This window comes from Sceloporus occidentalis, unplaced genomic scaffold (genome assembly GCF_023333645.1).
Source record: "Sceloporus occidentalis isolate IW3139 unplaced genomic scaffold, rSceOcc1.0.p SCAF_2, whole genome shotgun sequence".
Taxonomy (NCBI): Eukaryota; Metazoa; Chordata; class Lepidosauria; order Squamata; family Phrynosomatidae; genus Sceloporus; species Sceloporus occidentalis.
Window position 1 is genome coordinate 16,049,101 of NW_028316982.1, and position 26,158 is coordinate 16,075,258.

At 39.7% G+C, this 26,158-nt stretch overlaps 1 protein-coding gene across 1 annotated transcript in view; it reads right to left on the reverse strand.

Moving 5' to 3' along the window:
• NAALADL2 (N-acetylated alpha-linked acidic dipeptidase like 2) overlaps positions 1-26,158 on the reverse strand; it is a 536,053-nt gene that overhangs the window by 439,538 nt on the left and 70,357 nt on the right. The window contains exon 2 of the mRNA XM_089507579.1: positions 3,343-3,613. Within this exon, the coding sequence (XP_089363705.1) occupies positions 3,343-3,613 (271 nt within the window). The remainder of the gene's footprint in view (positions 1-3,342; positions 3,614-26,158) is intronic.

A 26,158-nucleotide genomic window follows, 5' to 3' on the forward strand; every position in this document is an offset into this window, starting at 1 on the left:
TGTCTGTAAAACCTAAACAGATCAGTGGAAGACAGAGGTCTTGGAGATGTCTCATCCACAGGGTTGCCATGGGTCAACTCAAAGGAAGTTAACAACAACATGTTTTATTGTATTAGTTGATATTCTACATTAGATGCTTAATAACTTCTGTGTGACTAAGTAACATCTCCTAGCCTGCCCCCACCTCAGCTCCACTTAAAAGCCAGTCATTAGATTAGGTGATGAGGTTTGTTCTGCTTTCATCTGGCATAAAGAGGATGGCATTTCTAACCCCTCCAACCAGTGAGAGAAGCTCCAAAAGGGACTTGCTATGGGGTCCTACTTCTGATTGTTGCAGCCTCACTCACTGGAAGGAGGAAGGTGGAAACATTAGCCTCCTTGCACCAAGATCAAAGCTTAATACACATCCTTTGGCCAATATAGATGCTGGCTCTTAATGTGGGCTAGGATGGCATTTATGCATCTTTGCAGTAAGGCTACATTGGGGCTCTCCAGACCGCCCCGAAAGGGCTGACTGGAGGCGCCCAGTTTTCCACTGGAGGGATGCTGCAGCAGCCATATCGCGCGGTGTCCCTCCATCCCAAAAAGAACCTGGAAAAACCAGGTTCTTTGTGGTGTGGATGGATGATGTCATCAGCTTGCATCATGGATGCATGCTCCGGGTGGGCGGGGCCACGCAGTCATGACGCTGCTGGCACGAACTAGGGTTCCAGAGTGTGCAGTTGCTGCACACTCCAGAACCCTAGAATCAGCGGCAGCATGCCGCTTCAAGGAGGTATGTACCGGACCATAGTCTTACTGAATACAGTTCCAGATCAGTAACTCTAGGTTACAAACCCTCTAGGTTTGGACTACTCATTTCCAAGCTCTCATCTGCAACTAGCACTAAATAAATGTTAAATAGCTGTTGGAGGGAGTGCCATGTATGCACAATTATGAAGCAGATACAGATGTGCCATGGTGAAAAAAAACATTTAATTATTGCAAATGATGACATCACAGAAGCTCCTGTGTGTTCCAGGCCCATAGTCAACACAGGCATGCATTATATCTAACAGTGTTTTATCACCAGCCTTCCTTCTATTTTCTACATTCTTTTGCAAGCTCTACATTTCAATTAAAGCAAAATTTCAAGGTGAATTCTGATGGCAGAGAAGCTCTTTTTAAGATGTCACAGGTTGCTTTTTCCTCCTCCCACTTCCCTCTTCTGTCCTCAGCTTACTTCAATTGCTGTAAGCTGAACTCAAAATGGAAAAGTAATTCACACTCATTTAGCTCAGCAGAGGAGAGAAAAAAGGGGGAGTGAAATCTTGCCTTTCCCAGTAGACTCAGGCAAAAGGAAATGGCTGCACCTTCTTGTAGCTTGTTTATTTTTATCATTAATATATTTTTCCATCTTGACTACACTTGGATGTCCCTTGGCTGCACATTTCCTAGTTTTCCTCTGTGAAGTGTTGGTTGGTATGCTTGTCATGTCTGGGAAAATAGAATTGTCACTATCTTATGCAGCTGGTCCTTAAACTTTAAAATTTGGGAATCTGGCAACTAGCTTGGTGTAGCATAAATAGCATGTGCTTGCTCTGGGTACTCCCACGGTCTACCTAGACCCTCTCTTGCAGACAGGTGGTCACAATGTTGTTCACCCAATACATCTTATATGTATTTATCATAAATACACACAAAACTTAATGAGGGTTTGGTAATCATTGTAGGATAAAATTTTCAGCCAGATCTCTGCCAACTCCTCCCTTTCAAATAGGTAGGAACAGTGGTGTCACTACAGTTGGCATCACTCAGTCTGGGTACTCATGGTGTCAGTCCCCCATTGACCTCCTCCCATCTCACACCATGTAGAATCTTTAGCAAAATATTCTGTATTAATATTACTAATTAATCATAATTCCTCTGATTCTAATGCTAATAGTTGTGACAAGTAGCAAAATTAAAAGAAGTAGCAAAATGAAAAGTATACCTTTAAATTACAATATCATATGCACAGCCTCAATACATTTGCATGTACATAGTAGATAGATAGATAGATAGATAGATAGACAGACAGACAGACAGACACACAGACAGATGATAGATATTTTAAACTGAAATTTCTAAATTTATTTTTAAACTTGGAGCCTCTCCTTTCTCGTCCTACTTAGCCTTACCTCAGTCAGACCATCTCTTCAATATTTTAAAGGAACACAGGTGAATGCCACAGCCCATTTCTTCCAGAAAGCAGATGTTTGAGGAGCAGTGGTGTCACCCCATCTTAGGGTGTCACACAGTGCCGTCTGCACTCCCCTCCCCCCCCACCACAGATCTGCCTAGTGAAGACATTCGGTAGGAGAAAAGCACCTCACCTTGGAGAAGATAGTAGGTGGTGGCCTATGGGCCAGTTATCCAGTAACCTGGCTCTGCATTTGCCCCATTCTGCCCCCATTGCCTTGGCCTCTATTTCTGCATCATAGTGGTTGTCTGCACAGGCATACCACTGGGCTGCTAAGTGTGTCTGCTGCTGCCACAGGTTGTTCTCTACTGAGGTCAGAACAAGGTGTAGAGCAATGGTCATATCATTCTGACCCCAGAATTAACAACCCACAATGGTATGGGACTCACTGGGTGGCCCAGTGGGATGGCCATGCAGACATCATAAAAATAGAGAGTTCTGGATCTTCCTGGAAGATCCAAAGCAATTATTAACCTTGTTATGCCCAAATTCTGAGGAAGGACATGCCAGACATTGTTCAGAGTGCCCACACCAGAAGTGGGGTTTGGGCCATGCATCATCTAAACAGGATGATGCCAAAATAGATGGGAGGGCAGTGAGCCATCCTGGACCATGCAAACAATGCCAAAGTGGTTAAAGTCTATATATAGGCTGCTGATAGCCAGCATGGACAAATGGTAATAGTTGACACACATCAAGAAAATCTAGGGGTGTCCTTATTCTCCACCTTCACTCTGATTTCATCCTCCCTAAACATTCCCTCTTTTAAAGACTCTTTAGGATGTTACCAGCACTCCATGCAACATCTATTTAAGACTGTAATCTTAGAGTTCAAAATTACACTGACTGCTTCTGCATACATCCATAACAAAATGGAGCATAACCATGAAATATAAAGTTGCCATAGCCTCCAGTTAAGAAGATCTAAAGCATAATAGAGATGGAACATGCCAAGAATTAAGTCATACAGTAGGCTATATCTTAAATGTTTACCCACACCTCTTTAGTTTGTTTTGAGCCCAGCATATGGTTCATCTTTCATTGGTTAATGTACAGAGGGAAGTTCTTTCTTTCTGTTACATTTTTTCTACCAAAATGACAGAGACAAATGGTCACATTACCGTGAGAATTCCTTTGGCAGAGTAAGCAGCGTAGGAATACAGAAGGTCTTGACTGTGAAGCTTTGGGGTCTCTTTGTTACATAGCTGTCCAGTAGGATAAAAGCATTCACCAGTGCTATTCAGAGACACTGTATTTGGAGAAGAGCCTGGTAGGTCAAGCAGCACAGAGTAATTTACAAGATGGACATCTTCAAGGCCAAAGGATGTCCACTGAACCAGAAGTTTCATTGCAATGTCTCTGTCTTCTTTCCCATGCAACTGTATCAAATCTCTGACAAGAAACAAAGGGAAAACTGGATTAACAGAATGCTTTTTTTTTTCCCCGAATAAGAGAGAATCAAGAGGGTTCATTAAGTCTAATTCTTTATGTAGAGAGAAGGGAGTGGAAAAATATTTGGAACTTCAGAAGAACTGTTGTTAGTCCACATCATGATCACATCATAGCTGCTCCTTCAAAAACTTTAGCACTGTTTGAAGGCTTCATGCATTCCACATAAAGTCTAGCTGAGGCAAAACAACAACTTCACCAAAGAGAGGCAGAATCATTGGTCAGATATGACACAATGATTTCTCAGAAGGGAGATGTGTAGAAATTAAAAGACTATCGGGCACATGTGCCTTAGAACCCAAGCAAGGACAACAGAGTCAGATAAGCAGAGAAGAGCATGTGTGGGTGAGGACATTTTATTCACTTCCATGGATTATCTCCCAAATCTCAAAACAGCTCTCAACTTTAAAAAAGTACAGATAAAAGTGTTCACAATTATATTACTAAAATATAACTGGACAAAAAGTAATGTTAAAGTAAAATTAAATTTAAAACATTTTAAATCCCAGAATTCACATATAATTATTCTGTGCAGAAAACTTCATAGATAGAAACATTTCTGTGCAGAAATAATTTCTGGATAGAAAATGCTGTTCCTTGTGCAGAAAATGTTTTCTGCACAAAATGTGTAGAATAAATCCTGAACAATTTAGATTTTGAAGACATTATTGCAAAAGGAAGAGACTTGCTAATATTATTTGTTTTCTCCATTAGAAACAGTATTATCAAAGTATTGTATCATAGGACTTCAGTGGCTGAAGGACCACCTGGATCATCTGAGATGTCTGATATTTGAATCTATCAATATCTTGTAAGCATGACTTTCAACAGCTGCCTACCTATTGTGTACTGCTGATATCACTTTTATTTTTAAATTTAAAATGTGGAAATGCTCTGTTTTCATTTGTATACTACAATTGACACAATATTGACACTATCACTAATGGTAACTATAGCATGTCAGAATCTGACATGGGCCTATTTCCCACATATTAGTTTCTACCCCCCTTTTTTTTATCTCGAATCATTCTGCAGTGAAAGGACCAGTTTGATATGAGAGATTTTCAAAAGTGATGGTGGTTGTTTGCATTTTGCACAACTATCATATTAAGTGATTGTATTTACTTTTTCCTCTCAGCTTCTGCGGAATCCAGGGTGAACCTATTTATGTTCATAGTCTAGTTACATATACAAACTACCAGAATGGGACTTGTTAGTTTGTTTGTTTTATAGCATTTCTGTATCACCTCCCAGCCCACAAGGGCTTGCAAAGTGATGAACCAATAAAAACCAACAATATATAAAAAATAAAATAATACAAAAAATAAAATAAAAACACATTAAAAAAACTCTTTAAAACTACTAAAAGGAGTCTAAAAACAATCCTAGAATCCAGTTTGAAAACCATTTAAGCAACAATTTCAAACACTGAATGCTGTGTGGAACAGCACTGTTTTGGCTGCCCACTGGAAGCTTAAAAGAGATGTGGCCAACCCAACCTCCTTCAGTGAGGAGTCCCACAGTTGAGGCACTGCTATAGACAAAGCTCTGTTACGTGTACCCACCAGCCTTTCACAAAGCTCTCAAATTTCTGACAGGTGCATATGGCAGGAGATAGTCTTTCAGATAACTTGGCACAAGCCATTTGGGGCTTTGTAAGTCACAGCATCTTAAACTGAGCTTGGAAGTAAATTGGAGCCCAATGTAATTCTTGCAGGATTAGTGTTATATGGTTTATAAGATGCACACCTGACACCAGTTTAGCTGTTGCATTTTAAACTAGCTGCAGCTTCAGAACCCTTTTCAAGAGAAGTCCCATGTATAGTGCATTACAGTAGTCTAACTGAGAGGTAAGTAAAGAGTGAAACACTAGCCAAATCTGCTTTCCTCAGGAAAGGATGCAAAATTTATATGCAGAATAACGCCTCTACAACACTTCAAATATGCCCATATACTGGAGGAATACTGAAGATAAATACTCATTTTTCACCTACAGCAGGAAGAAAACTACAGTCATCCTTCCATGCAAGGACCAAATAATCAACAAGTTACATCCTCATGTGCTCAGATGCACATAGATGGATCTATCCAACTATCTAGTTGGGAAAACCCAATGGTCTGTGCCTAGTTTTAAACAAAAGAGAATGACATTCGCCATCTGTGGTCTATTTTAATTTCAAATAAAGTGTATCCACACATTTCAAGTGCAGCAAGCTTATGTTAAAGACTTGTGAGCTCTTTTCAAGAGGAAAACTAGTCAAAGGTCAACTCTTTGGATTTAATCTTTTCCACTTTATCTCCAATAAGTCCTCAAACAGCCTGCACAAAATAGACAAGTTAATCCAATCACTAGTACATTACAAGCCAGTGATTTCATCGGCTGTGCCCTTTAATGCAATGACACAAACTTGGACAGTCCCAAAACGCACAAAGTCGTTTGATTAACACAATTGCTGCTGCTTGAAGATTCACATTCCCCTAGGTACTGGAAGCGTTAATAGAATAAATAATGGAAGGAAACTTATCTCATACAAATAAGATGGAGGTCCTTCCCACAAGCTAGCTCTTGTGTTATCAAGGGAGGCAATTTCAAATGAAGAGTACAATTACGAAATTACTTCTTTCATTGCAGAATGAAGGATATGTTCTCCTCTGTAATTAAATGAATATGGCATTGAATTTTTACTGACAATATATTTGATTGAATTAAAGAAAAGAAAGCACATTTCTTCTTTGACTCACAATTTCTTCATAGAATATTAAAATCCAGATAGGAGTTGTACCCTCAGCTTTATTAAAACAAATCAGCAGGTATTAAGCGTTTTTAATTAGTCTTGGGGAAAAATGTAATCTAGCATACAAGTGCTTTGAAAGTTTTGCCAGCAAGATTAAGGATGTGAACATAAGCCTTTTTAACAGGAACTATATCCCATTAGACTAACTGGAACTTATTTCTAAGCAACTGTCTTCGGCGTGATTGGTCTTTATATAATGCTCATCTCTCATGTTTGCAAATAGCTCAGAGACTTAAGAGAACATTCTTCTTCAAGTTTACAAGCATTTGTTATATCCTTTGGGTCGCAATCTAGCCATGGGTAGCTTGAAATAGGCACCACTGGAAGCAATGGAATTTACATCAGCTACAGTTTGCCATTTGCCATTTTCAGTGAGGAACCCATTATGCTCATTAGGTCTCTGCTAGTTCTTTGGAACCCATAAATCTATTCACAGTAGGGATGGAAGAGAATATCATTTGATTCAGAAGATTCAATGAAGTAGCCTTCTCATATCTCTTGAGACCATTTGTGAGATATTTCCTTCATTGAGAATTCATCCATTTGCAAGGTTGTCAGGGAATTATGGAGAAATGAAATGGGCACAAAAACCATGTACACACTTTAAATTGCAAATGGCTAAAACTGGCTAATGGCTAAAACACCATTGCAATAAATTGCAAATGGCTGAAACACCATTGAAAAAACTGCTCAAAATAGCTCCAGTTAATTTTTAAAAAGTAAGTTAAGTAAACTGCAAAACATAATGAAAAATGTGTTGAAAATGTGAACAAATTTCCATAAGAAGCACCACACACACACACACACACACACACACACGTCTTACAACATTCCCCACAATCCTTCACTGTACTTTGAGATTCCTTTAGCCATATGTTACATGGAACCTGTCCCTTGAACAGAAGAAAAAAGCTTGAAAACCATTTGTTTAACCTCTCCACAGAGGAGCATCAATAGATTTTCGTTCACTGAAAATGTCTCCCAGAAAGCTCCAGCAATCTGACTGCCATTGTGCATGATAATAAAGGAACTGGAGAGGATAAAACAATTTGTCCATACAGCTCATCAGCTCACAACAGTCATAATGCTAGGATTGCTTGCCATCTCCGTAATGTGACAGACACCAAAGGTGGAGGGAGATTACTTTTATTGACGGAAAATGTACACTCACAGGTAGCAAGCATTTTGATACAAAATAGGCATTAATGGAGGTCATGGGGTGGCTGAACCCACATCACTAGCATGGGCTGAGGAATTATTTGCTGTAAAAGAATCTTTTTTTAAAAGTAACTTGTTACCTTATAAAACAGACAAAGAATCTGAAGGAAAGAGTTCAGGTAGTATGGTACATGACATCATGGCACAACCTAGTGGAAAAGGCATGACTAGAATCAGAGGTATAACCAGGATTCAGAAGAACTGAGCTAGAGGCACCTGTTGAATGGGAGCCAAGAATCAAGCTGGGATATCAAAATTGGACACCAAGCCATGGACTTGTAAGCCCATCAGTGCTCCGTAACCTGTTGAAGAGTCCCAATTACCAGAGCAATAGGTACAGTTCAGTTACCAGGAAGCCTTTAAAATCCATAGACATAGTCTAACATTTCTTCAACAGACAATGGCCACTCAGAGCACTGGGAGTTCCTAGCAAAGAACTTGACACCTCCCTATAAGCAAATGAGTCCCAGTCCTGGGAAAAGAGCGGGACACAAATAAATAACTATAAATATAAATATAAATATAAATATAAATATAAATATAAATATAAATATAAATATAAATATAAATATAAATATAAATATAGGCTGGAATCTATAGACAAGAGGATTGGAACTGGAGTGAAACCTTTGGGAGTTAGGGCTTGATCATGGCACAATCGGTATTCTATTAATTTTAAGGCTAAACACTCATTATCAAAGAAAACTGAGTTGTTGTGGGGGGTTTTTTGGTCAACACAACATAAAATTGGCAGTAAAACAAAGATGACAAAAAAGTGCATAACTAGTGAATGGTTACACCAGAAACCAACAAATGAAAATCACCATCAACAAATGTAACATAAAAGTTCATTCTATAATTTTTGCTATTTTACCTATCAACCAAGCCATTATACAGTGAGCCCATGTCATACGCGGATGTGCTATATGTGGCTTTCAGCATATGCTGAAAGCCACACCAGGCGCAAGGGGTGGCACATACCATTTGGATGAATGGAGTGTGCACCCCGCTGCACCGCCACATGCATGCGCCCCATTCACTTAAATGGGGCTTGAGCATGTGCGGTATTTGGCTTACACAGGGTGTGTGTGTCCAGAACGGATCCCCTGCGTAAGCCAAGGGTGGACTGTAAATATTTCAGAGGAAGAAACGAAGGCTGGCCAAAGTGGCATGGACCAGAAATGGACTGAGGCTAAATTAACATGCTAAAATAAAACTGCTTTGGGTCACTTTGAAGGTATACTGTTCAAATGACACATGTGTCTTAAGAGGTTGGAAGCCATGCCAAAATCATGCTCCAGTTCTAAGGACTGGAGCGCAGCTTTGACACAGCTTCTGGCCTCTTAAGATGCATGTGTCATTTAAACAGTATACTTCCAAAGTGACCCAAATCAACATCATTTTGACCTGTCTGTTCATCTATTTCTAATCCTGAAAATGAGTCTAAGTTAATTCAGTTTGTTGATATTTGATTTGACAACACAGCCTTTAAAACAAACAATATTATTCCTTATTTTGCAAAACTATGATTAGGAAACATAGCACTCTGTTGTTGTTGTCGTCATCATCATCATCATCATCATCATCATCATCATCATCATTATTAATATAGCACTCTATATTTGCACAGTGCTGTACATGCAAACAATAAAATAGATAAGAGTAAACCTGCCCATGGCATACAATCTAAGAAATAATAGCATATACATATAAATAATACATAACAATACAGGAAAGGGTTCAATAAAACAGACAACAAATTAAAAGCATCAAATAGCAAATAATAGTCACGTTGTGCCTGGGAATGCTTCTCTGAACAAGATGGTCTTCAACTCAGTTTTGAAACTGATTAAAGAAGTGATGACTCGTGTTCATGGGGGAAGGAGGTTCCAGGAGTGATGGGCAGCAAGTGAAAAGGGACAAATCAGGGATGAGGCAGAGAAAATCCTGGGCTGACACAGCAGACCTTGACTAGCAGAATGGAGGGCCTGAGCGGGAAGTGAGGAGAAAGAAAGTCTGATAAATAAGAAGGGGCCAGCCCATGGAGGGCTTTAAATGTCAGCAACAGGAGCTTATACTGAATACAGAAGGGGAATGGGAGTCAGTGAAGGGATGATAATAAAGGAGAGCTATGGTCAGAGTGGTGGGCAGATGTAATAATGCGTGCAGCTGAATGCTGGACAGAAATTAAAAGATGGAGGTGAGAGAGAGGAAGCCCTGCCAGAAGGAGTTTACAATAGTCTAGTCGTGAGATGACTAGAGCGTGGACCAGAGTCTTGGCAGTAGAGGCTGAAAGAAACGGACGGATTTTAGCAATATTGTAGAGAAAGAATCTACAGGCCTTGGCTGTAAGTTCCCACTAGCATTGCCAATGGTTGGGAATCATGGAAATCACAGGGCCCAAAAACTTCCTGTTCCTATTAAAAAGCAAACCCTTAAATGCCAGGTTATGGGAGTCTGCCACAAATTGTATCCAGAAGAATGATTTTATTGGATTGTTTTGAACCTGGGTCAAGATTGTGTGGCTATCACCCCCTGCATGTTTGATAGCTTGTATATGTATGTATAAATTACAAACATTTTAAAAAACAGTGAGGTTGAGGGGATAGGTTGTATGTTGCAAGTTGTACCAGAAGCATTTGATCTATGATTATCCAATAATGTATGAGATGAAAATGCATGTGTGAATTCACTGTATCTTAAAACCTGTGTGGGCCCTGTAGGCTCCCAGAGTCTCAAAACTATTATCATAGGACATTTCTTCATATGGATTTCTGTCTGACTGAAGCCGGAAGAGACTGCTGAAAACATTTCCATACAACCATAGAGCTATTGTTTTTCTATAACAGTGCCTTATGGGCAGAAATTTCATCAACCCCTGTCAACCTGGAGTGAAATATATTTGTGTGATTGTTTTCCCTGCTTTCCAAATACTACTAGTCTTTGTATTTTAAATTATTATTATCCCCCTTTCACTCAATCCAAATTTGAATTGACATTTTTTCAGTTTAGCTTTTCTTCAAGTCTAATTGTTCAGGAAATAACAGTAGGGGAGTTTGCATGTGTGTTGCAAATGAACTGATCTTTATTTAGGACAAAAGTGACAGCATGTTGGAATGGGAAGAAAAACCATAAATATACTGTTATTCATTCCCGTCTTGTCAAGCCCCTATGGTACCAGAAGCTATGGCTCTTTTTGCAATATCTGCCTCTTACACTTTTTTCTTTCCAGGGAAAAGACACATAAGACAGATGATAAGCAATATCTTAATTCTATTCTAACACAAAAAAGTACACAGCCTGATCCATCAAAAAGCCAGTAACTGACATTTACACAAAGCACTTCTATTAATCCACAGCTTCTCCATTTAAAAGATAAATCTCTATCAATGACCAGCCCTGTGCAAACATGTGACTTGCCCCTCAGCTCAACAAGCTTACATAAACAGAGCCTTCATGGGGAAAGCACCAGAAATCTGAAATACTGTGGTGGCATTGATCCATAAAGACCTTTCTCCAATTATACTCTTCACTGCTTCACATATAATAAAAATAATTCCTTTTACTAGAAAAGGGCATACATACAACACCATTCAGTCAACAATCCCATACAGCAGGGTGGGCAGCGGCAATGGGGCACCAATTTTCTGATACTGAGACCATCCAAGGGTTCCACAGACTGCCAAATTGTCAACCAAACCAAGCAGGAAGTAGGTAGAAGTCTACTTCTGGTTGGGATCAGCTCTCTCTGTTGTTTCACTTTCTGATGTTAATCAGTGCCACTATTGAAAAGATCATGAATTGCTGCTCTTGTAAGCTAGTAGGAGGAACAACTTACCTTTTCATACCACTTTTCTTTTCTTTTCTGCCCAGGCAGAGGACAACCTGGGGAGTTAGTGGGGCTCAGGGTGACAAACATAGCCCCAGGGCCACAGTTTGTTCACCACTGTTATATAGGAGTCTCCAAACAATAAAAAGAAGAAGACTGGATTATGCCACAGTGTAATGTTGAATGAAAGTCACTGTTTCTGCCTCTAGCAAGAGGGTCAAAACTATTCACTTTGCCTAATTGGCTTCCAAAAAGCCCAAGAAAATCCCATAAGACTTGCCCTGATGGGAAAAAAAAAATTAAGATCCATCTACTCTGCCTCCTGGATCAGTAATCGAAAGGCTTCTGGGATACTCAGAATCAGAGCATGAAGACTGTTAATGTATTGAAGGTGAAAATGTTCAGATGTGGCAATGGTTGCAGAAGCCTAAATTGGCTAGAGCTGGAGACCAGAGCAGCAGCCGGATGCTCAAGGTCAACTGAGCAGAACTAAATGTATATATGCTATGCCTTCGGTCAGAAGAGGGATTGGTGTCTATGGTGCATAGCAACTTGTATATGAAGAGGCTGGGCTTAGTGGTCGCCTCATGGTAATTCTATATATATATAAGCAAAAACACTGTGCTGTGGGATTGTGGGAGTTTGAGATAGTGTGGTGTGTTGGTTGGTAAGAATTTTTGTATGGTGGTGATTAGCTTGTGTTATTTGAAACAAAGTAATAAAGCCCTCTTAGGAGTGAACTGCTGGAGAGTGATTCTTTGATCTAGCAGGTGTTTCTCCAGGCATTCTTCCAAGCAAGCCAAAAGCTTGTGTTTGGAGCTTTGCTTTGTTCCTGTGTTGGAGAGAGAAATGACGTCTTCATCCATTTGCCATCAGACTGGAATCACAGGCAAGGTTCATCACCCAAATATCAACAAAGACAACAGACTTTGTTGATTGTTTAGCACCAGCAGGACATGAAAAGGCTGTTTTGTGAATTATTTTGCCCCAAAACAAAACAAAACAAAACCAAGGTCTGAAAAAAATGCAACACATAACCATTTCCCCAACAGGGTATGCTGATGTGCTGAGATATCCTCTCTCAATAGGGACAAGAACATTATTGAGTATTCTTTCCCACCCTATACCCTTTCTCTTGTTGTTTGTACCCATGAAAGCATGAAAGTGATATCCATCTTTTCTTCTCTGCATTCACTCTATGCATGATTTCCAACCATTATAATGATTTTTGTGCACATTTTCTCCTGGGAATGCAATTTAATATACAATACTAAATGTATTAAATATATGCCATTTTATGGATTATTTTAAAAAATGAACCAGATAGCAAAATTCAGAAATTCTGTCTATCGGTCTATAATTCCATTTCACTTTACTTGTACAAAAATTAGGGCCTCCTGAATTTCAGCTACATGCCTATTTACAAGTCCAAAGTTTGTCTACAATTGTCATAGACTAGGGAGGCAAGTGTGACTCTCCAGATATTATTTGAATTGTCATTCCTGTAATTCTTCATTAACAGCTATGCTGGCCAAAGTTGATAGGTAATGCATATTTGCTCATTTTTGTGTTAAATCAGGATAGGATGCTTTCTGTGGGACAGTGAATCAGGGCAGTTGTGGGGGTAAGGTCACTGTTTGCTCCTTGATGAAATGTTTCGTTGGTCCCCAAATTTCTAGTATTGCAGACAGCGAGAGATTGAAATCTATTCCACATCTACAACTCTTATAATTCTTGTGTCCATATTTTCCTGGTAACATTCCCTGGCCCTTTTCTTTGGATGTAGAATTTTTTTTTAATCCTCAATAGAAGTTTTACATTATTACAATGCTAGAATCCTAGGGAATGAAGGAGAAGTTCATGGGCGTGGGGGAGGGGGCAGAATTGTTATTTGAGTGGTCCATTTTGCTTCTCTCCCACCCAGTTACAGCTCGGCCTTGGAAAGATTGGCACCTTCTTTGTTTCAACAGACAATGCATATTCCTGGCTTTCAGCCAACCCTACAAACATCAAAAAGCCAGAATGCAGTTCTATTTTTTATGGGCCTAGCTTGAGATTAGAGGTAACCCAGACAAAATCTAAGACCACATTGGTACAGCATTCTCCACTGGCTTCAGTTGCTAGACCTTCTATTCTCCTTTTATTTAAAGCATTTTATTTAAAGCCTCCTTAACCCTTGATCTTTACTCCCCCCACTTTCTTCATAATGATTCAAAGTGCAAAGCTAACTGACTGTCTCACTGCTTGCTTAATTATCTAGTGCAGTAGAAGTTGACAATTCCTGTCAGATGGTATTTCTCCCCCATGGTTCACCAAAGACAGTCCTTTTTCTTTAAAAAAAAAAAACCTGACAGTTTTTTTCCTCCTTTCAGAACAGCAAATGAAACATCATAGTTCAGTAGATAACAAGAAAGGTTTTGCCCTGCCTCCATGCACATTTCTTGCTTCCATTGTTTCACAGACTGTATAACCATTTGACTATGGCTATTAAAAGCAGGGAGGAAAATATGATATGAACCAGTTCAAAGACAGTACAGTATATATATGTGTGTGTCTGTTGGGTATTATTAGTCTTCCATATATCATAGGCATTTGAGTGAATGGTTGGTTTTTTCACTGGAAAGAGAGGAAACACTTGCCTGCTTACAAATAAAGTACAGTACAATGTGGCCAGTTAATCACAAAAGTCATGGTGGGGAACTATCCAGTACAGCAGAGCTGATGGGCCTGAGAAAGTTACAATTGATTTCCTTTTCCAGGCCTTGTCTTTGTGGTTGGTTCACATGGTCAAAAATGTTTCATATTATGATGCATCTCTGCAACAAGCCTTGGATCTTGGGAAGAACATCCAGTGGGAATACCACCTATGTTCTACACAGTCTGCACTCCAACAGACAGCTTAACCAAAGATAAGAACAAATAGAGTAGCAAGATAATTAGACCAACAGCATCCATATTTTCATCCAGAAAAGTCCATATGCCACATATCAGGTCACATTTATGGATAAAACAAAGCAACAAGAGGATTTTGCAGTTCTGTTCTCTATGATAGGTCATTCCCCTTTGCCTGCTTGCCATCTTTCTGAGAGTATGCAAAGGGGTCTAATATCAGGTTTTTGACTAATTACAAGAGAGAAGTTGGTAGCATGAGCTTTTGTAGACTTGAGCCTACTTCTTCAGATTCATGGGGTGAAGTGGAAAGTCCAGGGATAAACCTATATAGCAGTCTCTGTGTGAGAATGTCCATAGGAATGCAAAACATGGTGTGGGTGTGAGATGAGATGACAAATTCAGTTTTAACTATGTTTGTTAGGGCACAGGGCAGTAGGAAGAATATTGTCCAAAGCCAAGGTGAGTAGATAACCATATATTTAGATGACCAAGGTGAGTAGATAACCAACCCCCCTGCCATGCAGGAAGACACAATCAAAGTAGTCCCATCAGATTGCCATCAGATGGAGGCTTAAAAACCTCCAAAGAAGGAAACTCCACCACTCTCTGAGACAGTGTATTCCACTGTTGAACAGCTCTTACCATCAGGAAGTTTTTCCTAATGTGGAATCTCTCTTTCTGTAGCTTGAATCCATTGCACTGTATCCTAGTCTCTGGAGAAGCAGAAAACAAGCTTGCTCCATCCTCAGGATCACATCTGTTCAAATATGGTTATCATGCCATCTCTTAACTTTCTCTTTCCCAGACTAAACATACCCAGCTCCCTAATCCACTTCTCACAGGGCACCGTTTCCAGACCTTTCGCCATTTTGGTTATCCTCCTCGGGACACAATCCAGTTTGTTGACATCTTTCTTGAATTGTGCTGCCCAGAACTGGACACAGCATTCAAGATTATGTCTAACTGAAGCAGAATAAAGTGGTACTATTACTTCCCTCAAGCTAAACACTATACTCCTATTGATGCAGCCTAGAATCACATTGGCTTATCTAGCTGCTGCATCACGCTGCTGATTCATGTCCAGCTTGTGTTCTGCTAAGACTCCTAGATCCCTTTTATAGGCATTGCTGTCAGGCCAGGTGCCACCCAACCTATGTGTTTGCATTTCCTTTGTTCTGTCTTACATTTCTCCCTGCTGCTGAGTGGGGTGCTGCTGGATAATATGACCAAAACCCCTTCCACCAGTAAGTGATACTGCAAAGAGCAGATTCAGGGCCCCCTATAGAGACCTGTCCCAATACTTCATTGCAGCTTCACATGCTGGTGGGAGGAGATTTCTCACATCATCCTGCAGAGCCATACGCAGCAGCATCAAAGACCACCAAGCCTTCTGGTGGGCTGACTGGTTTTAAAGGAGGGTTTCAGGGGTCGTGGGGGGAGTTAAGAAGTTGCTATAACATCTTGACCATGTGTTTAATGCAAGATCCCAGCCCCTATTTCTATTCCATAAAAGACTACAGTGAATATATCAGAACCTCAAAAAAAAAAAAAAAAAAAAAAAAAAAGAAGAAGAAGAAGAAGAAGAAAGACTAATGACACAATCAAGTCCAAGTGACTTTTTTTCTCTCCTTCCTGAGGCTGTGGCATTAGCATGGACCTTGGGTATGACTCTTTCTATATCTGAAAAGTGGTGGGAGCTTTTTCTAGATTTTTCTTTTTTTCTTACAGAAGTGGCAAAGAAGTGAAATAAACATAGCCACTGATCATAAAAGGCCTGAACTTCATCTCCCCCTCCCCTTGGTGGTGTGCTTTGTCCCTTTCCATTATACCTCATCATCCCTCATCTTGTTGAATCAGGAAACTGATTAGGTTGCATCACTAAGTGAACTGTGGGGGTTATGCTCAATGCTAATGGCCATTTCCCCTCCTTTTTGGAGTTAAATTGTGTGATTTGGCTCTTTGTTGTTGCTGAATAGGGTCTTGGTTCCTGATGAAAAGTTGTGGAATGAATGGATGCAACCTAACAATTGAAGTCCTTGAGAGTGAAAGAAAGTAGGTAATAATTAAAAAAAGATGATGTCCTTTTAGCAGTGGATTCCAAGCAATTTTTTTAAAAGATCATGATGAGTTAGGTTGGTAGAAGTGAGCATAGCTGCCTAAATAAATGTTTCAGATTGTGTATTCACAGAATACAATGTAAATTCATTTTGAACCTGAGGTAATAGAATGTTATGTGCACTGGGCATGAAGATCCACCAAACTGGGAACATAACCAACATTTCAAAGAGGAAAATACTGAGCAGTGTATTCTCTTATCAACAAGTGCTCCAAGATTCTACCTTCCATTTGTTCATGTTGCTTTACTGCCAGCTGTACATTATCTTTTACTTCACAATAGTCTGTATTTTGATAAGTAAAAGCTCAAGAAAGTGTCTGTTATTTTGGTGGTGGTTTTTTTTTCCAGGAGGAGGAGAGTCAGTGTGGTGCAGTGGTTTGAGTTTTGGACTATGATTCTGGAGATCAGGGTTCAGTTTCCTGCTTGGCCATGGAAACACACTGGGTGACCTTTATCGAGTCACACACCCTCCGCCTCAGACAACTGCATGATAAGTCTTACCTTAGAGTTGTCATATGTTGGAAAGGGCTTCAAGGCATACAACAGCAATTTGTGTTTTGTAAGAGCATGATATAGTTATTTGAGTGATGGGTTAGATGTCTTGGACACCAGGAATAAAATCACCTCTCAGTCACAAAAACTCACTGAGAGATTGGGGAAGTCACACTCTTTCAGCCTCAGAGGAAGGCAACAGCAAACTCCCTCTCAATAAATCTTGTTCACCAAACCCAATGACATATTTGCTTTAGAGCCACCATAAGTCAAAAATGACTTGAAGGCACACAAGAAAATCAACAATGGTACCATTGTTTCAACTATTTTTTCTTGGAATGAAATCTTTTCAATATGTTTTACTTACAGAAAAAGAAACCAGTGAATACGATGTACACTTGTTAACTTATGTTGAAAAGATCGGAGCTTTAACTCAAGCTCTAAGGTTTTTTAGAACTTTCTATAGAACAAAATCCCTGTGCGGGATGGGAATGCATAACTTTCAACACTATGTACAGCATAATCTGCAATTTCACATACTGCAGTTGGTGGTATGTACTATTAAGTAACATATGTTGTATACTATAATTTAAAGGGCCCACATATTTGTTATGTTATACAAGCACACATGCTTGATTATAGCCCAATGAAAGGCAAAGGAAGGCAGAAACAGGATGTTAACCCAAAGGAAAAGGGCAGAGCTAGGCAGTAATCTTGTTATTTTTAACACATTATTTGGGGGCAAACATAGTACATGTGCAACAGTGTTGCTGTTGCTTTTCCAAACTAATTTAACAACTGGCACAGTTATATTCAAATACACACCTATGGGCCTGAACAGACAGGCCAAAATAAAGCTGCTTCGGGTCACTTTGGAGGTATGCTGTTTAAATGACACATGCATCTTAAGAGGCCAGAAGCTGTGCCAAAGCTGCACTACAGTCCTTAGGATTGGAGCATGGCTTTGGCGTGGCCTCCAGCCTCTTAAGATGCATGCATCATTTAAATAGCATAACTCCAAAGTGACCCGAAGCAGCTTTATTTTGGCTTGTCTGTTTGGGCCCTAAGATAGTCTGTTTCAGTTTAAAAAGATATAAAGGCATCATATATCACCATTGAGACTAACTGAGAAAAAGAAATGTCTAGCATAAGCTTTTGTGGACTCCAGTCAACTTCATCAGATGCACTAAGACCCCTGATGGTGTGGATTAGAGCATTCAAAAACATATGTCAAGAATTCCTTTTTGTCATTTAGGAAATGGTCACATGTGGCTTTTAAATGGTAATTATAGTTGTAAAACAGCACTTTTAGCGATACTTATCACACAATGTTGCCTTTGACCCACAGCTGCTGTGTTTCCCAAGAACTCGTGGGGGAAACCCTCCAATAAGCTACCAAGCATGCTCACGTGTGAAATGTCACTGCCAAAGCAGTTGTAATATTGGCAGTCACACGGTGTCACATTCTCCTCTCCCCTTCCCCCCTCCTTGCAATTCCAAGCAGCCTGATTTCATTTGTTGTCTGTTTCTTTTCTTATAGTTTAAATTGCATTAGCATGAGTCCAGATTTGTATTGAAAGGTAACAACAGAAACAACATAAGGCACACTAGGTAAGGCATAGGGCAGGGTGCCAGGGTTAAGGGCAATGACATGGAAGAATAACATGGAAGAGATTGTGATGACAGAAACAGCCCCAGTTACTCAATTGACAAGCTGTGTGAAAATGTTTGTTCACAAACCAGTATGTTCATGTTTTCTTCAACTAGTATGATTGTGGTGAGAATGGGACTGATGTGATAATGTTAGTCTCATAAGCACTACAGGTTTATTTTATATCTTTTTTTTAAAAAAAAAAGTTATGCTACACTTTGATATGACAAGTAATTTGCAATCATTGCTCCTAACATGTTGCTTTTGAAGGAATGTTTCTTGAGAGGATTTTTAGAGAATCAGGGAATCTTAGAGTATATCCAGGGGTAGCTGTGTTGGCCATTTTGCAAATCCAATCAAGCTAAAACATGTTTTACCACAACACCACCTAAAATGTTCCTGATGCAAAAACATGGAGGCTTCTTGAGAAATCCAGTGTCCTCTGCCTAGCATAGGGGTCTGTGGCCTCACAAGGATGGAGACATATTGGATTGCAAAGGAAGTGTCTTTGTTGTGATGCAAATGGATGTTAAATTTCCTGGACTTTGAAAATCTCCCAGTTGCCACATGGCCAGAAGGAGGAGGTGCCAGCATTCAAGATATGCCCCTCCATACCATCCTTACTAAGAAGAGAAACAGCAAAATGCAGGCCTGTGACTAACATCTTCAATTTTTTTCTCCTGTTTGGTTTGTAACACCTTGCCTGATGAAGAAGCCAGTGAAGCTTCAAAAGCTTTCAACATGTATATTGTGCATTTTGGTTGGCCAATAAAGGTATCACTGTTTGGCAGATTTTTGATTGGATTCGGGTATATCCACACTGCAGACACCAGGACACCAACAACATAATGTGGTAAAGCATAACCACTGGTGGTACCAATGCATTACTATGCCATTATAGTGACATGGTGTGATAAGACTCTACTATGCCATACAGCTTTTTGTTTGTTTAAGTGCATTTGGGCGGGGGAATGAGGGGGAAACATCAGAAGTATAACATATTGATAACAAATAATACTAGAAGGTTACTTTTAAAAACACAATTGCAATAGGTAACACATTTCTTTCTTTTCTTTTTTTTAAATGGAAAGATGAGGAAGGAAGGAAAATGCATGGACTGGTGTCCTTCTTGACCTTCTAACCATGGCTAGGAGATTTGGTAGCTTTACATCTATTCTAAGCTATAATGGGAATCTCCATAATAAGGATAATATGGCCATGCCCTTTTGATGTCCTGTCTTCACACTCAAGAAGAATGTATATTTTTAGTAAGAAACAAAAGTTTAGGACAACATTGGAAAGGTTCTGCCAGAACACCAGCTGTGTGTTCAAAATTAGAATGTTAAGGCAAAGTTTGATTAGATAACGTTTCAGTAAGAGGGAAAAAACTGATAAGTGACAGCAACATGCAGATGTTCAGAACTTGGAATTAAGATTTTCAAGATGCCCCCACAGTATTAACTGGGTTTTAATGTGCAATCACCTGAATTGCTTTATCTGAAGAAGAAATGGGCCAGAGTAGAATGTGAATGCTTAATCTTAAAGGCCAGATGGTAGTGGCGGTTGCTAGGCATTAAAGAGGAAAGTGAGCTACTACAAAACTGCTGTATCAATTAAGCCTGTGGAAAACTAATGCAAAAACATTGCTTGCCAGACTTAAACTGAGGCTTACTCCCATGGCTCACTCTGTTTGAACAAAGAAATTGTGAATTTTAGTTTGTGCTTACAGTGACACTTTGAAAACAAACTGAGAGAGGGGAGGAGGGCCAAACCAGGACATCCATAAAAGTAGTCTTCCAAACTGTACCAGAGAGTAGAGATTTACAAGGTAGTTGTATTTTTCACATTGCAGAAAGTACAAAACTGGCCTGGTCCTCTTTTATTGCTTCTTTATATTCCCTGAGGCAGAGATGCCATCTACTAGCTATCTGGTGAGCAGATGGGTTCAGGACAACAGTATATCATTAATTATTAGCATTTATAGCCATTCTAGCTTGGATACCAAACAGTGAATGACAAGGATACAGGACTGTGATTTTATAAATCCATTCTCTGAAGATACCAGCCATAGAAGCTGGTGAAATGTAAGGGATAAACTCTTCTAGAACTTGGCCATGTAGCCTGAAAAACTTACACACAAAAAAATATAAATCCATGTTTCTTCCAAGGTCGGAGGAGAAAGGTCAGTGTCATAAAATAAAAAAATAGAAAAAGAAAAAGAAAATACTTTTTGGAGAGCGTCAGTGGAGAGAAAAGGTGTGGGTGGAGTGAAATCTAAGGGCAATATATATGCAAACCATACGATAGGTTTGTTTATTTTTTACAAGGCAATGGCAAACCTCCTCTGCACATATCTTTTCAAGTGAACACCATGATAGGTTCACCTTAGCATTGCCATAAGTTGGAAGTGACTTGAAGGAGCATATCACACATGCACAAACAGTTACTAGAAAAGGTACTAGAATAACACTGGATTCTCCAAGTTCAGATTGTGCTAGGAAGTAGTATGTGTGTATTATATGCCTTCAACCCACTTGTTGACTTATGGTGACCCATGAATTTCATAGGGTTTTCTTAGGCAAGGAATACTCAGTGTGGTTTTTGCCAGTTCCCCTGGAATATAGCCTACAGCACCTTGTATTTGTTGGCAGTTTCATGGCTTGTGGTTTGAGTGTTGGTATATGGCACTGGAGACCAGGGTTCAATTTCTCACTAGGTCATGAAATTTCCCACTAGGCCACTGGGTGACCTTGTCACATGTTCTCAGTCTCAGGAGAAGGCAATGGCAAACCTCCTCTAAACAAATCTTGCCAACAAAATCCTGTGATAGAGTCACCATAAGTCAGAAACGACTTGAGGCGCACAGCAACAACTTCCATCCAAATATTATTTATGGTATTTATATACCCCGCCCTTCAGCCCTAATGACTATCATAGCGGCTTACAATTATTATTTTTAATTAGACGGTTCCCTGGCCTCAGGTTTACAATCTAAAAGACATGACACAAAAGGAGAAGGGAATGGTGGTGGGAACGGGGATGAGGTCGAGCAGTTCTTCTCTCCCTCTGAGGCCTGGACCAAGGCAGATGGACTGGAGGGAGGGCTCTTCTTCTTCAGGCTAGCCCTGATGGAGCTGGGCCTGCCTGGTCAATTCCCTCGCAGGCCGGAAGATGACAGTTATGGAGGGAGGAGTCTCTTCCTTCAGGCTAACCCTGATGGAGCTGGGCCTGCCTGGTCACTCCCTCTCAGGCCGGAAGATGACAGTTATGGAGGAAGGAGCCTCTTTCTTCTTATTAAACAGGGATGACTCTGCTTAGCTTCCAACATCACATGGGATTTGATTCCTTTAGTGTATTTAGACCCTACTGCTAGGAATAAAGTTTTGCATTAATGGAATCAAATGGCATTAATGGACTCAAATGGCAAGAAAGAAGATTCCAACTTACTTGAAACATTATGGAATCCATAATGATAAGAGCTGTCTAACACTGGAAGGGAGTAGCTTGGAAAGTTGTGCACTCTTTGTTACTGGAAGTGTTACTCTCGGGTGAGGTCACTGTTGACTCAGACTGCTCTTAGAGTATTTTAACCTCAAGCTGCACAGGTTTCCTCCTGTTAACTCCACACTCCATAGCAATGCCTTGCAGTTGTCAGCAGACACAATCCACTGGGTCACCCAGTGCCATCACTGCTGGCACAAGTCATTCTTTCTGAGGTCAGAAACAAGGTGCCCAGCATTGATCACATGGTCAGCGGTGGTGTCAGATAACATAGCTGGATGAATGTGTAGAAAGGAAAAGGTGAATTATTTTAAACTAATTTATGGCTGGTATTATGTGGATTCAGTACAGAATTGGTCTTACATTGTGAAGACAGTCCACAGTCAAACTGGAAATTTAGCCCTGAGTCATGTAGACAGTTCACTGTGAAGACAGGGGAGAAACCACTTCATTTTGCCCATGTAAACATTTTGCCCATGTAAACATGCCCTAATTCATTTAATTCACTGGGAGTTGCTCTCCCTAGACAGTGTAATTGTGATTAATTCAATAACTTTCTGACTGCTTGTTGTAAGTGGCTACAGTGTATGTATGCAGCTTGATCAGCAATGAGGCATTGCTGTATTATTTTTAATTTTGCTTGGCTTGAAAGATTTTTCAAAGGTTTTAATTCTAATGTTGTTTAATACTGTTTTAATCTCAGTTTTGTATCTTTTTAGCTATATGTATTTTTATTGCATTTTTTGCCTTTTCATAATAGCAATAGCAATAGCAAGTACATTTCTATACTGCTTATCAGTGCACTTTTAAGCACTTCCTAATCAGTTTACAGTGTGTATGTTTATTGCCCCCAACAAGCTGGGTATTCATTTTAGCCACCTTGGAAGGTTGCTGGGCTAACTCAACCCTGGAGCCCTGGGATAGAACTCACAACCTTGCGCCTGTGGATGGCTGCAGTACAAGCATTTAATCACTGCACCACCAGGGCTCCCTAAGCCACCTTTCACAAGCCACCTTGACTCTCAAGTCTAGGATAAAGACAGGATATAAATAAAGATATGGATGGATGGATGGATGGATGGATGGGACTGGGAAGCCATTGAGACATAGGGTATGAAGATTATTGTTTATGCACCACTGTTCCTTCTAAAAGTCCTGAAGGAGTTTATAATAAAAAGGAGAGAATAAAACAAAAGGTTTAAAAATATGGTAGTTCTTGGAAACTGACATTTTGGACAATGCAAGGTTTAACAGCTTAGTGGTGCAGGACTCAAGAGAATGGAATCTGGCCCAATGCAAAGCTAGTGTCAAGGTAAAACAGGCAAGAAAGAAGCATATAAACAAGATTGGGAATGAAGATGGAGTTCCTATAATCTTATTATTCCATAAGATTATGTCTGCATGGAAATAAGTCAGGGGATATTACTCCTGAGTAGGAATGCAAAGAATATTTGACAGTTTCCCAGTTCTCAGTGAAAAATGTGTTTTCTCCCCCAGTCACTTAAAGCCTAGATGCTTCAGTTGTTTAGCACATTTTTGGCACAAATTGTGACCACATTAAAACATGTATTTTTTGTTTTGTTTTGTTTTGTTTTGTTGTTGTTTTTTTTACAGAAGATATGGTTTGGGGCACAGGGGAAGATTGTCCTGCATCAAAATAATCATGCCTTATGTACCTAAAAAGTTGTTTGTTTATTTATTTATTTTGCACAGAGCAAGCCCAAGAGTGCAAATCGTCCTCAAAAACCACACCATTTTCAAGGACTTTCTTGCAGCAAGGAGAACATTGATTAAATTATTTATTCTTGCCCAGCAGAATGAAGTGAACTAATATTTGCATCCCTACTTCTGAATAAACATGAATAAAGTAAACTGGTATAGCAGGTAATAAGATAAGTAAGAGGATACAGAAGTGACAAGGGAAGAAGAATTCCAAAGATAAACAAGTATGCACATGGATACAGAGATATCTTTTCTGTTTCTTTTGGCAGAGACTTTTTGGGGAAATGAAGCCAATATGGCTAGGACAGCCAAGGTAGCCATAAGAGACAGTATTTCATCCTTCAAGTAGCTCTTCTTATCACTAATGACCTTCTAGGCAGACTACATCCAACTTGTATTACAAACAGCATCAAAAAATCCGGCTTTCACTATTCATTAGTTGAGTTTCAAGTACAATTTTCATCAACAATGTCCTCTAATGAGTCCAGATGGAAATTATATTAACATAGAATCTGATGCTAGATGAAGCAATACTCCATGTGCAGGTTCTGCTCAGATGTTAAAACAAGACTAAAATCCCAACTATGGCCTTCTATCTCTTTGGTGATCATGCAAACAAGTGTCCTACAGGCAAAATGAAATTTCAAATTGTGTAGGGGTCAGTACTAACACAAATTGCTATTATACTTCGTACTTTCATATTATGTCTGTAAAATATAATATATGCCAAACAGTATGTTTTATTAACTAGTAACTTAATACAATACAAATAGTGCCTAATTACCAGGTTAAATACATACCTAATTATTCTTGAATTTAGCAGCTAATTAACTTGTAATTATGGCTTTGAAATGGTTTTCAAAAATAGTTACCTGCATCTTTTTAATGTCCTTATTTCAACCCCCACCCCAAAGTTCTGATGTGTGTGTGTGTGTGTGTATGTGTGTGTGTGTGTATCCAGTAGAACACTATCTGCTTTAGAAATATCAGCACAGAATTATGTGTTTATATCAAGTATTGTGCATGTTAAAGACTGCAAGGCTTGATTTAGGAATCTCAAGGGAGAAGGCTAAGACGTAATGTAATAAATTACTCAGAACTTCATACTTTATTATATCTGTGAAGATACTGTTTGTTTTAGAATGGGTCTTAACATGTAGAACCAATGGGTCCTAGAGCAAATGAGATCTGAATTTTTTGTAAGTATCAAGATAGCTAAAGTGTGGCTGTCATCCTTTGAACATATCATGAGATAACATGACCCATTGGAACAGATGGTAACAGTTGGTAAGAAAAGAAGTAGACCATACAACAAGTGGATTGACTCAATGAAGGAAGTTGTGGCCCTAACTTTGGAAGAGAATTGATCAAGTGCAGTTGATAACTGGGATTCTTGGATTTCTGTCTTTCATAGGACTGTCATAAGCTGAAGTTGACTTGGCAGCAGGTAACAACAACTACTGCAGGGGTATGCAGCATATCAGAGCAAGGAATTTTAAAGAAATCATAGAATCAAAGACTTGGCAGGCATTCATAGGACCATCTAGTTAAACCCCCTCTAAGTGAAGAAAAATTATAGCTAAATCATCTCTGGCATGTAGCCATCTAACCTTGGTATAAAATTCTCCAGTTAAAGGGTCCACTATATTACCAAGTGACATAGTTACTATAGAACAATTCTTGTTATCAAGAAGTACTTCCCACTGTTTAGTCAGAATCTCTTTTCTTGTAATTTGAATTCTGTAGCTCGGGTCCTCTCCTCTGGAGTATCAGGAAACAAGCTAGCTCTGACTTCCACATCACACCGCCTCATATTTTCTGCTGCTCCAGAGACTAGGACCCGAAGCAATGGATGCAAGCTACAGGAAAAGAGATTCCACCTCAACATTAGGAGGAACTTCCTGACAGTAAGGGCTGTTCGACAGTGGAACACACTCCCTCAGAGTGTAGTGGAGTCTCCTTCCTTGGAGGTCTTCAAGCAGAGGCTGGATGGCCATCTGTCGGGGATGCTTTGATTGGGATTTCCTACATGGCAGGGGGTTGGACTGGATGGACCTTGTGGTCTCTTCCAACTCTATGATTCTATGATTCTATATCACTTCTCACTTTCTCTTCTCCAAGCTAACCATACTAATCTCTGCATTTTCATACTTTGTGTCATTTTCAATCACCCACCTCTGGTGATTAAGGTATCTAAACTGACAATGTAAGGGCTGATAAATCTGCCTTCTGGATGCCATGGGGGCGTGGTGTTTAGATGTCCCCCCCCCCC